At 46.1% G+C, this 12428-nt stretch overlaps 1 protein-coding gene across 2 annotated transcripts; it reads left to right on the top strand.

Moving 5' to 3' along the window:
• Positions 1-237: 237 nt before the first annotated feature.
• LOC112981604 (lipase member M-like) lies at positions 238-12183 on the top strand. Of its 2 annotated transcripts, none has more exons than XM_064513546.1 (10): positions 238-359; positions 2596-2706; positions 3315-3432; positions 4924-5122; positions 5585-5694; positions 6157-6293; positions 7323-7466; positions 8903-8974; positions 10398-10463; positions 10954-12183. In XM_064513546.1, the coding sequence occupies exons 2-10, from the start codon at positions 2602-2604 to the stop codon at positions 11185-11187; spliced, it is 1185 nt and encodes a 394-aa protein (XP_064369616.1). In that variant the 5' UTR covers positions 238-359; positions 2596-2601; the 3' UTR covers positions 11188-12183. The 2 variants fall into 2 exon arrangements, with proteins under 2 accessions (XP_064369616.1, XP_025953150.2); XM_026097365.2 differs by having other exon boundaries at positions 3315-3480.
• The last annotated feature ends 245 nt before the right edge of the window (positions 12184-12428 follow it).

Genomic DNA, 12428 nt, shown 5'->3' with positions numbered 1-12428 from the left:
TCACTGGCAATGTCAGCTCACGCTCTGCTGCGTCAGATAGAAATAATTTTTTCTGACTCTCAGCTGTTCTGTAGCACCACGAAAATATTCACAAGTGAGCCTAGGTGGGACGGGTGTCACCTTTCAGAGCGGATTCCAGCCCTCAGGTAAATTACATGTTAGCAGGATAAGGGATTAGAGGGAGTGGCAGTCTGTGACCCTCCCGAATGCGTGGAGCAGAAGGAGTAATAGCCCAATGCGTGGTAGGAGCCAGTGGCACGTTCTCGCTGCAGGGACCACGCTCTGCTCCCTCCTGCTTCACGGACGTTGGGAAGGAAAGCATCTGCACCCCTTCTGTTGCTGCAGCTGGACTGCAACTGGTAACCTCTTCCTCCTTTTTGTGCCAACACAGCACGTGAGTTGCCTTTGCATGGGCTTCCTGGAGACAGGCCGTCCCCAGGGACACGAGGAGAGAGCTGTAGATGGTTCAGGGTCCAACAGAGATGGTGAGACTCCTTCAGGGAATCCTCTCCCTGAAGGAAAGTTGTTGCTGCTCTCAGGAGGGGTGGGAATGCTCAGGAAATGTGCTGTTATTTCAAGAGGTTTTAACCTGTTGCAACTCTCAAAAGATCATCAGGATCTTTAAATGAGCTAAGATGGGTTTGCTGAGCTAAGTATCCATTGCCTGGGACCTCACAAAGGGATTGTTTTTCCAAGCTGGTTGTTGTAAGGAAAGGGTCATCCCAAGCAAGGATTGTCCCTTGATTTTGCATACTAGTCTCATGACATTGCATCACCAAAAATGCTTTTTGTCCCTTTCGGTCTCATCCTGCTTTGCTAAGACTCAAAGTCTTAGGAGAGGTGAGACCAAAGTCTTCGGGGGCCCGGCAGCTGCGGGAACGCTGCCCTGAGAGCTGACTGTACCACACACAGCTGCTGCCCCGCTGTGTCTGCCACCTCTTCCAGGGTGTCTTAGTGACTCATGTGCTCCTTAGGGGTATCACAAGAACGACCCCTCGTCTACCTTTCTGTGGCAAAGGAGAGCTGCATTGCACTGCAGGGATCCAGACCCTTCTCAGCAGCGACAGGCGATATAACAAGGGGCGACGGCCACAGATCGCAGCCCCTGGGATTCGGGCTGGATGTGAGAAAACGTTTTTTCCCCCCGAGAGGGAGCAGCCCTGGGACAGGTCACCAGGAAGCTGGTGGATCTCCATCCTGGGTTGGGGCTCTGCTGGGCCAAACCATGGCCATGCTGACCCTGGCACTGGTGACTCCTGCTGCAACTGGGAGGTTGAGCAGGGACTCCCTGAGATCCCTTTCACCAGCGCTGCGGTGACTGTGTGATCCTCCACGCATGCACTCCAGGAACAGCAGAGGGAGTAGGTGGCCTTCTCCCTGGCTGTGAAACCACCTCCTGCAGCAAGGAAAGCTGATTCCTCAAGCAGTAGAGAGAGGGGGGAATCAGGGCTAGCTAGGAAACCACAGAAACACAGTCTTCCTTCCCTTCACCAGGAAGGTATTTTGCGAAGAGGTGGTCGCAAATTACTTGCACTGGCTTCAATACAAGCCACCGCTTCACATGCAGACCAGCACAGACACATGGATCCGGCTGGAATTTGGCTCATGGCTGTGGGCTCTGCGCCTTCCCAGTTTGACCATGACTAAGTTCCTTTCCAGCTCTGGACACCCAGAAGTGATGCCTGCGCTGTAAAAGCCACCCAAACCCAGGTGCACTGGGACCCTGTGCAGTCACCCCTGAAGGGCCTGGCTCAAGGCTCAGCCCAACCTCTTTGTCTTCTTTATTCCACTTATCTGACGAACTGCATAATGACAAGTGGACTGTGTTTGCGGAAAATGGTTGTAAGCATGTCACATAAAGACTGACTATATTTCTGTCACAAATTTTTATTTCCAGGGTTATCTCCAACAACTAGAATGATAAAAAGGGGTGTGGGGGGGTAGGAACATGCTAAAACAAACCCTTCTCAGGAAGAACAGCAGGTCTTCTGGGACAGAAGTTTACTTTGGTTTGCAAAAATAGCTCAGATGCATTCTGAAGTCACTACAATATTACTTTCAGCCATAATGACAGCCCAAACAAAATGCATTTTTGATTTCATATTAAGAACAAAAACCCAAACATTCAGATGATGAAATTGGGATGATTTACTTCTGACTCACCCAGCTAACAGTTTAGCCAAATAATCTATTCTTCTGACGATCCTAGCTATCACTTTAAACGAATAGTCTATAATCAGCTCCTCGGAGATCAAATGTGCACAGGTTGGTGCAGTGCAGATGTATTGGTGTATGTATTGGTATGGGAGTATATGTATACATGCACATAAAGTCTTTTTCTGAATATGAGGATCTGATGGAGAATGTGTTGTTAAAATGTAGTGGACTCAGGAATTTTACAAAATAAATAATATGAGCAAAATAAAAAGAAAGACTGCAGAATTTCAAATTTAAAATTATTCCACCGGTCATGTGGTCAGGCTAGCATATTAATAAAAGCATGGTGCATGTCAAATGAAATACATGTAATCCTCAACTTCTGTGTCAGTAAAGTCAATGTCTATAACGCTCACACCATGTTAACATGTTTTGCAGAGAACCATGATGCGGCTGTTTGTTACCATTGCTTATTTAATGTGCAGTGCTGACAAGTCAGGAGGACTGATTGGAATGACAGATGCAAACCCTGAGGTATCCATGGATGTTGTAAGTTGTGTTTTCTGTCCATTCTTTTCATGTTATGTGATCCTCTCGTCCACCCCAAAAAACCTCCAAGCTTGGGCTTACAAGTTATTTATGCTGCTGTAATATACATCAGCATATCAACACCAGCTTTCTAGTCTGGCCAAAACCCACAGTCTCCATACATATATCTTTACCAGGGTTTGGTTGAGGATTTATTAGAACTTTTTTCTCCCTGTGCTTATGTATGGAGCAGAGACTTATGGGATAGCTCATCCGGGGAGAGTTAGGCCAAAACAGCTGTCTCAGGCTTGGAGGTTCCCTCTCATTGCTGCCCAGCTCTTCAGAAACATTGGTCACAGAAGGCACATCTACTGTGTGCTCTTCTTTATGGATCGTGCTCGGGGAGTGAAGCAAATGCACACTTGCCAGGAATTTTAGCTCAGGTCATGACATCAGAGCAGCACTGGTGGAAAGGACCTCGGGAGGTCCCTATTCCACCTGGTGCTCACGGCAGGAGTCACCAGCACTGGATCAGGATGGCTGTGGCTTGGCCCAGCATGGAGATCCCCAGCATGGAGATCCCCCACCTGCCCAGTGACTTGTCCCGCTCTTTCTTTTCCTTCCTTCAGGGTGAAATTGTTCGCTACCACGGGTACCCCTACGAGGAACACGAGGTTGTGACGGATGATGGCTATTACCTCGTCATGCAGAGAATTCCTCACGGCAGAGACAACCTGGGAAGTACAGGTACCTCCCATGAAGCAGAGTCACAAGGCTCCAGCATGTTCTGCCCCAGTAAGTGCCAGAAGAAAGTCTGCTTGGTCCCAGAGCCCTGAAAGCTCTGCTTGGCTAGAGAAGGCCACTGGCAGGGCTGCCTTGTCGTGGGATTCAGAGAGCCGGGGGAGGCTGGGTGCTCAAGGAGACATCCCTCCCTGTCGGATTAGCCTCAGAAGCAGAAGAAATGTATGCACCCACCATACCAGCTTTGTTGTTCTAAGAGGATGTTCTTTACAAGGGGATAAAGATAAGGAGAATGAACATAGAGAACTCTCGCCCCAAATTTTATACCCATTCAAAGACAACCAAATCCATGACCTAAGGTCATGGGCCTATGCATCTGTAAGGAATTCCTTGTGGAGCATCTAAGAGCCATTTGTTAGTAAAAATAAATCACCTGTCAAATCTAATGCCATCTTGCCATTTCTGCTGCTTCGGGCTCTTGAATTGAACCACTATTTCAAAGTGGAGCAGGTGATGCATACTTGGCAGGACCTCGCTCTCCTGTGAAATATGAGGGCTGACATATGAACATGATAAATAAGTGTAATAATCCAAACTTCTGTTTAGGTCACTTCTTTGTCTTCAGCTCTCCTGGGTGGAAATGTAAGTCTTAAACTGAGGATCTAAGAAATGACAAAACAGAGAGAACAAAGGAAAAGCAGGAAAAAAAGGACTTTTAATCCAACCTTTTTATACTGCAGCCTGCTTGTAGTTCCAACATATGAATTCAGATATCCTTAGGAAGACCCTACTGGAACTGGGAATCTGTATCTACTTTGAGTATGGGGTTGGAGTACAGACCTCCAGGGGTCTTTTCCATCCTGATTCTTTCTCCACTCTCTCTTCCAGTCCACTAACCACTAAATCCCTTCCACTCTCTTCCCATGACACGTCAGGCTTTTTGGTCTTTAATTTTGTTCTGAGGTTCTGGGATCTGCCCATATGTCTTGAAGTGGGCAGAAGTGGGTGGAAGAGATGTCCTTGACCCCTCCGGGATCTGTGTCTCTTTCGATGGAGCAGGAGGGCGTTTGTTGTGCCATGAGAGAAACACGTATGAGGGAGGCAAGCCTAGACTGTGCTGGCTTTTCAACATCTCTTGGTCAGACCCAAGAGTACCTGGGCTAGAGAAAAGGCACCGTGAGGAAAGCGGTTTCCACGGAGAAGACACACTCGATGTCCAGACAGACATGGGGCACAGTTGCTTTCCCGCAAGCAAGATTCACCATGCTCCATTCAGTGTGGAGTCCCACCTTATTTTTCAACTCTAGCATATCATTTTTCTCTGCCCTGGGATTACCAAACAGGCTACTCACTCACCAAAAAGAAAACATCTTTCTGAAGAAGCTGAGTATACAATGCAGGTGAACCCAAGTGGGGTGCTACCAAAGTGATATCTGGAGTGTGAATGGTCAATTATGTTAGCTAGGAGAGAAAATAATCCGTTTCTTCTTTCTTCAGCTCCAAAGGCTGCAGTGCTCCTGCAGCATGGCCTAGTGTTGGAGGGAAGCAACTGGGTTACTAACTTGCCCAACAGCAGCCTCGGCTTCATCCTCGCAGATGCCGGCTATGATGTCTGGATAGGAAACAGCAGAGGGAACAGCTGGTCAAGAAAACACAAAGAGTTTGCGTTTTACCAGGAGGAATATTCAGGTTACAGGTATTTTCAAGGAAGCCGCAGAAATGCCAGTAGATCTGCCAGTTTTGTTTCATAAGGTAATATGTTCACAGGCTGGAGCTCCAGGGACAGAGCTGTGGGATCTACCAGTGGGCATACACTTACATCACCGTGACAAGATATGGGTGCCCATATGTGCTAGAGCCCTAGCCAGCTCCCCAAATATTCTTTCCCTAATGCAGCTGTGAACTGCATAGACAAGAATTTTACCTTTTCCTGCAAACAGAATACAGATTCGTGTTCAAATGGTGTTCATCCCGTGTAAACATGTAAATCTTCTAAGACAAATAGCAAATCAATTTTGCAATCCAGAGGGATGACACACCGATCCAATATTCATGCTGGTGGGAATGCTCAGCAACACTATCTGTCATGTGGTACCTGGTGTTCTCAGTATCCAAGGCCAGCAACAATGATGTTTTTATGTACCCATCTTCATTGCAGTTTTCATGAAATGGCCATGTATGACCTTCCAGCAACAATCAACTACATTCTGCAGAAAACTGGACAGGAGCAATTATACTATGTGGCTTACTCTCAAGGCACCACCACAGGTATTTATGAGGAAATCGGGGCACTGGCAGAATTATATAAGCTGTGCACCTCATGAATGGCAGTATTTTCCCTGAGAGCATAGAAAGGGATGATAAACTAAAGCACGTCATAGCAATGAGGGGAGGGTAGCAGGTAAAAATCCTGGTTTGTATTAATAGAGCAGTCTTGATGGAGGCAATTTAAAAGTAATTGCAGCGAAGGTTTCTGATATAACCCACTGCTGTCAGATACCTATTTTCTGCCAGTTAGGAGGGCCTGTGAGAGCTGCAGCTGGAGTGAACTATCAAGCTGGGAGCTGAAATGAGCTGGCAACGAAGGCTTCAGGTCACATCACCAACCAGCTATAGTACTGGCAAAGTATGGCAGCCTCCAGTGGTACTTCCAACCAGCACATACATCTAGGAGTCAACAATTCATTCAGAAACAACAGGGCAAGGTCTGACTCCTTCCCACTCTTGCAGGTTTCATTGCATTTTCTTCCATTCCTGAGCTGGATCGCAAAATCAAGATGTTCTTTGCGTTGGCTCCTATTACTACAAGCTCAAATATGAAATCACCCTTGGTAAAGGTGCTCAACCTTCCTGAGGTACTGGTTAAGGTATGTCCTCCTCACACATTCACTGGCTCCGCTTCTCCTTTGGGCCTATAGTACAAGGTCAGGCAGGAAAGGTCTTGGAGATCATCGGTGAGGGACAACGAAGAACAGCATTACCCATTATTGCTGGCAATCTCTTCTGGGCAGAAGAAAGCAGACAGTTCTGAAAGCCTGGGCTGGTGGTCAGTTCTTGAGTTAGCACTTCAGAAGGGTCTCAGCAGAAAAAAAGGGTTTGCAGAAGCCAAAGAAACAAATGGACTAAGTTGGGAATGTGAAGGTCTCAGCACCTGAGATGCACAGTATTTATATGTGACTTCCATTTCTTTGCTCTCTGTTCCCTTTGCTTTGAGTTCATTTGTTCTGAAAAGGTTGAATTTGTACCCATACTCTATGATGCATTAAATCACGTGAAACATCTTGCTGTCCAGCCCTGGCCAAAGAGCTATTTCTAGATATTAATTCTGGATCCTTCTTCCTAAGAGAAACCATCCTCCTCCAGGGCCCTGATCATTTTTGAAAAGTCAGAAAAGACAGAATTACGAAGCCTGGCAAAGCTATGGGAAGGCAGACAGCAGCTTTCAGGGACGAGCAGAGAGCTGGGAAACACCTGGAAGCTAAGCGCATGAGACCATTCAAAGGGCGGAGAGGGACCTGCCAGTCTTGCCTCCAGGCCAGCTTTCATGCTCGTACGGAAGGTGTGAGCGTGTGTGTACTCGGTGCTCACAGCCGCCTCTGTGTCGCACCTTGACGGCACAGCACACCATGCAGACACCGATCCAAGGCAGATGCAGGGCGAGTCCAGATGGTTTGAGGTGTCCCCGTAGACAGAGCTGTAGCCACGGCTTTCCTGATCCACAAGGCTCAGAGCATGTCCCAGAACACCCTACGTCGGGGTCGGCCACATGGCACCAGGGCCTAGGTTCCTGTCCTGGGAAGCCGTCTCCAGAGGTCTGTCCCATCTTTGTGGGCCCTCCTCTGAGTGCCGTGAAAGAGTTGCATGAACCACACTGATAATGCCCTTGCATTTCACAGCTCATTTTAGGACGCACAGTGGTCTTCGATAACGGTGAGATATTGCAGCAGGTGACTTCCCGACTGTGCAGCTATTCAATCCTTAAAGGCATTTGCTCCTTGGTCTTTTACTTGGCTGGTGGGTTTACCAACAGCTTAAATGTGGTATGTACACTCCAGATTCCTTCTTAAGTGACCTAGTTCTGCATTATGTGGGCCTGATGTGGATGTGCATTTAACTTCAGGAAAAGATTGTGTCCTGTTTGCGTTCACTTTTGAAAGTGGGACAGACTTCTGGGCTGGCAATGCCGTGAACTTTGTGCTGCAGCCATTCCAGAAGAGAGATGGGATGAGACGCTCCAGAACCTCGTGGTTTCTGAGTCATGCAAAAAACTCAAAGATTTGAACCATGTAGTGCATCAAATGCAGCTAAAACAATGCTGTAAATTAGCTGCATTCTCCTGACCTTTCACATCATTCATTCTGGCAAAAAATCTGGCCTTTGACACTTGCCCTGAAAGTCTGGATGCTTTTGCATTGACATCATGTGAAGAGGGAAGCCTGGAGCATTCATAGAGTCATGGGTTCCCTGAGCTTGTTGTCCTGCTGAACTGGGTGATGCAGAAGGAGAGAAAGCAGGAATTAATTCAGTATTCCTAGGACTTCTGTGGTTTGTTTTTCACTAAGCAGGTTGCTAGTTCCACAGGTGTTTTAATAACAAAATGGGTTATTCTGAAATGAACTCCCCTACAATTGACTGCTGAGAGAGGTAGGCCCTCAGATTCTTCAGACTGTGATCTTTTAAAACGTATTTAACCACAAATATAAGCCTTTCCCTGTGCTCCACTGCACCGAACACAGAGTGATAGAATAATTCAGGCCAGAGGCACCCCTGGGTGGGGGGCTCTGGTCTAACCCCAGCTCTAGCGGGGCCAGCACTGCAGCTAGAGCAGGTTGCTCAGGGCTGTGTCCAGGCGAGTGTGGGTGATCCCCGAGGATGGAGATGCCCCACCATTCGGGGCCTGTCCCGGATGGCACCGGTCACATGAGGAGGGACTGTTTCTTCTTTTCTCAGAGACAACTTCTGTGAGTAAAACTGGTGACAGATCAGTTGAGAATACCAAAAAATTACAACCGGGCAAGGGTTGGGCCCAGGCAGAGCTGGGCCACTGTAGGAAAGCCTCGATGCCATTGTTTAGTTTCCCAAGGACGGAATGTGTCAGGAACAACGTGTAAGCTGTTGTGATGCGCTGCACATCATTGTCTTTGCAAAGGGACCTTGAGCTCAAAATACAGACTTCTGCTTTTGTTTGAAAAACGTATCTTCTCCTATCGTGATCCAGTATCTCATGAAAATTGCTGAGCTTGCTGAAGGGAGCTCTATGGCACCCTTTGTGCTGCTGTCCACAGTGCATGTTCACATGGAGTGTCGCCGAGCGATGCCTTCACAGAGCTAAGACGAAGCAGTTTGTGTGAATGAAAGATCCAGCTAGCCTGTGTGAGTGAAAGATCCATTTTGTGGCAACTGAACTGGATCAAATTTAGTTCAAATGGGATTCCCCTCCATGCAGAGAATAAATCTCTCCCATGTGTTCTTGCAGAGCCGCACAGATGTGTATCTGTCCCGCTACCCAGATTCAACATCCCTGAAAAACATGCTACATTGGCGCCAGGTAATATTTCCTGCTGCAGGATAAGATAACATGCAACCAGGGACCATGTTTTCTTCTCTCAGCTACCAGTACTTCTCAATACTTCTCAGCTTCTCAGTGCTTAGGTATAATTCCTGCACTGCTCTCCCTGCACAGTTATATTAGACAAAAAGGGGAAATCTGACATGAAACAGTGGTGCAGATGCAGCTCTTTTGACCATGACTTTCAGCAAAAGATGAGCCAGAGTTTTTGGAGCTGTAGGAGCTGGAGCTGAAAGCAAAAGACTGAAAATAAACCAACACAAGAGATGTTAGAGCAAAGGCTAAGAGCTAAGGGTCAATAGAGTCATTATCAATAGCTACTAATCATTGAAAAAGTACATTGATTCATATTCTTCTGTTGCAGACATTGACCATGACAGTCAAAGGAAATTTGCCCAAAGGCCCGAATTGCATCCTTTTTGAAGCTACCTCTTGGTTGTTCTCTAGATACCACCTCAGGTGGTGAATGGACCTCAGCCTCCAGACATTTACACTCCGAGGTCCCCCAGTCACCCCGGAGAGGAGGAGGGTTGGGAGCTGCAGGTTGCTGTAGGCAGGCTGTGTGCGCACAGGAGAGAGGTGACCCATGCAAGGCAAATTTGCAGGCTGTGCTGAGTCCTTCCTGGTGGCCAAGCTCTCCTGAAAGGCGATACCACCCGTGTGACACTTAGTGTCACCAAGGCATCTTGGCAGAATTGTTCCACAGGAGCAGCACGGTTCCCTGGCCATCTCCAGCCATGCAGCTCCTGCCTCTGACCGCCGGCAGCAAGCTCCCTGCTGGCCCCAGGCTCCAGGCTCCGGCTGCCCGGCCTCCCCTGGACCATGAGGGGGAAAGGCGCTTGTGACACCAGAGATGTCAGAGATGTCTCCTCTTACTGCACCACAGTGCAGGGACCCACATATGCAGAGACCAAGGACAAGTTGGCTGCCTGCAGTAGTGCAGTCTGCCTGGCAGGGGATGGGATTCCTGTAGATAACACAAGTGTTGTTCTGATCAGTTAAGTGAAAACAAATCATTGTTTGGTAGTAACATCATTTTTATGGACAAAATTCCTCCTCCTCAATCCCAGAGGAATATGAAACCTGGTCCTCTATCTACATTTGAAATGACACATCCGATGTTTCAAAAAACATCCTAAAACATTTCTGTCCAATTAGTCTGTTAATTTATTGCAATTTTTAAGAGAAATACATAATTTCTAAGGCATCAGTTAGCACTCTACATTTGTCCAGGTTTTTTGCTTTTCATAGAATAGATTAAACAATCAGAAATTGTTTCTCATTCTGATCTTTCAAAGTATGCAAGGGCAAACCAGTTGTCCACTCTTTCTCATCTGCTTTTATCATTCTTATGTTCCCCTGTGATACATAGAAAATAAACATATCTCTCTTTCTTTTCCAGCTCTATCTAACAGGGGAATTCAAGTATTATGATTATGGCAAGGACAACATGCTCCATTACAACCAGGTAAGAGAAAACTGTTCTTATTTGTCAGTTGAAAAGAAAAGAAAAGAAAAGAAAAGAAAAGAAAAGAAAAGAAAAGAAAAGAAAAGAAAAGAAAAGAAAAGAAAAGAAAAGAAAAGAAAAGAAAAGAAAAGAAAAGAAAAGAAAAGAAAAGAAAAAGAAAAGAAAAGAAAAAATGATAGTGAAAATATTCCTGTGACTTGGACTGGGGTAGGCTGGGATTTATGGAAACTACCTTGCATAGTCAAATTTATACCTTTCTTACAAAGAAGAGTTCTATGATGGTTTTCGGTGTTCAGTCTTTGACTCTCCAATGAAAACTGTGGGAGGCCAAGGCATAGTCAGGGTCTCCAGTGATATTCTCTGTGTTGCCTTTCTGGATAGACGACAAAATTGCAAGTAGTAATGCAGTGATGCAGGAATTCGCTGTGTTTCAGACCTGCACGTGACTTTCCAGCCTTTCCCTTTTCAAGCTATCTTATCTGTCTTCCAGACCACACCTCCCTTCTATGAGCTGGAAAATATGAAAGCACCACTTGCTGCATGGTATGGCGGCAAGGACTGGATTTCAGCCCCTGAAGATGTTAATATAACATTACCTCATATAACCAATGTGGCATACAAAAAGTATATTCCTGAATTTGTCCACTTTGATTTCCTTTGGGGTGTGAAAGCATACGAAGAAGTATACAGAGAAATCCTTGAACTGATGGAGAAGAAACTCTAGAGTTGGAACGGCGGCAATGATTGTTGAGTTCTCATTTATCTTCTGGGGCTTCATTTACATTTTAAAAAGTGAGGAAAAGAAAGAGGGGAAAAATGTTCATTAAACTGCTACACTTGGTTTGCATTTATATTACTCTGGCAACTGAGGTAATCTGGCCAGTTCACTGGTAGGGAAATCATGTAGGATTTGTATTAAATAGGTTGGGGTCCCTGTGGAAGTTTGGCACGGCCCCTTGATCCTGAATTTCCCAGGAACCTAACACATGTGGATGTCCAGGGACAAGTGAATTCAGTGGAGTTTGGCACCTGGTCACTGTTGTGGGGCTCTGACCTCTCCATGCTTCAGTTTCCAGCTGCAGCATCGGGATGTAGCTCAGCTCTGTCCTGGATGCTGCGGTTTTGTGAGACTAGGTATGCTCAGACAAGACCACATTATCTGGTGACTCTTCTACGTCAAGAAACCCAAGAATCTGAAGTTCATTACTTTCATTTGTGGTTTGAAGTAGCTAGAAACTTTCTGCCCAATGACAATGAAAAAAGCACGTGTTTTTCAATGAAAACTGTCCATTTTGCTAATGCAGGGAACATCTTTCTCAAAATACATGTTGATACACATAATACTTGCTCATGCACAACAGGTTTTTCAGTAAGTTCTACTAAGAAACATCATTTTGCACCATTTTAAGGAATATTCCCAAGGCACAAACCCAGCAGAAAAGGTCACCTTTTGCTGACTTTTTGCTGACTTTCAGGAAAAGCTTTTGTTTTCCATATATGTGTGAGAGAGGAAGAGTCTGGTGGAAGTCAGTAAGAAGTCTAACTCTATTTTCAGCTTTTGGATTGTGCTTCATAGTAATATACTGATCAGGAGAAGAATTATGAATTTACCTGTTTGCATAACTTTATTTTTAAATTATGTCTAGGAGCAGGGCGAAGGATAAGGCCCTCTTTCCACAAAAATGGACAAATACTAATAAAGTAAAATAAGATCCACTGAGCTCTGTGTGTCTGTACTGTCTTAAACCTCTTGAGGAACACGGTGATTTTCAGCATAGATCTTCTGCTGTGTGCAAGCAAGGGGAAACTGCTTGTCCGACACTTCCCATGCTCAGGGACAGCTTTCAGTGAGTGATAGTGCTGGCAAACGTCCACCAAAATGGTTCGGCTGTTTCTGAGAGCAAGACTGGGGGGAAATGCGCTGTACTGCAATATATTAAATAACGCTCTGGTGGTGCTTGCCTG

The sequence above is a fragment of the Dromaius novaehollandiae genome, chromosome 6 (assembly GCF_036370855.1).
Source record: "Dromaius novaehollandiae isolate bDroNov1 chromosome 6, bDroNov1.hap1, whole genome shotgun sequence".
Taxonomy (NCBI): Eukaryota; Metazoa; Chordata; class Aves; order Casuariiformes; family Dromaiidae; genus Dromaius; species Dromaius novaehollandiae.
Note: the sequence above shows the minus strand (reverse complement) of the source record. Positions and strands in the feature narration are given on the sequence as shown.

Bases quoted from the DNA above. Each gene is read 5' to 3' on its own strand.
- LOC112981604 (XM_026097365.2), top strand. From the start codon at position 2,602: ATGATGCGGCTGTTTGTTACCATTGCTTATTTAATGTGCAGTGCTGAC. The intron at 5,123-5,584 runs GTATTTTCAAGG...TCTTCATTGCAG, and splicing joins GAGGAATATTCAGGTTACAG to TTTTCATGAAATGGCCATGT. The intron at 6,294-7,322 runs GTATGTCCTCCT...TGCATTTCACAG, and splicing joins TTCCTGAGGTACTGGTTAAG to CTCATTTTAGGACGCACAGT.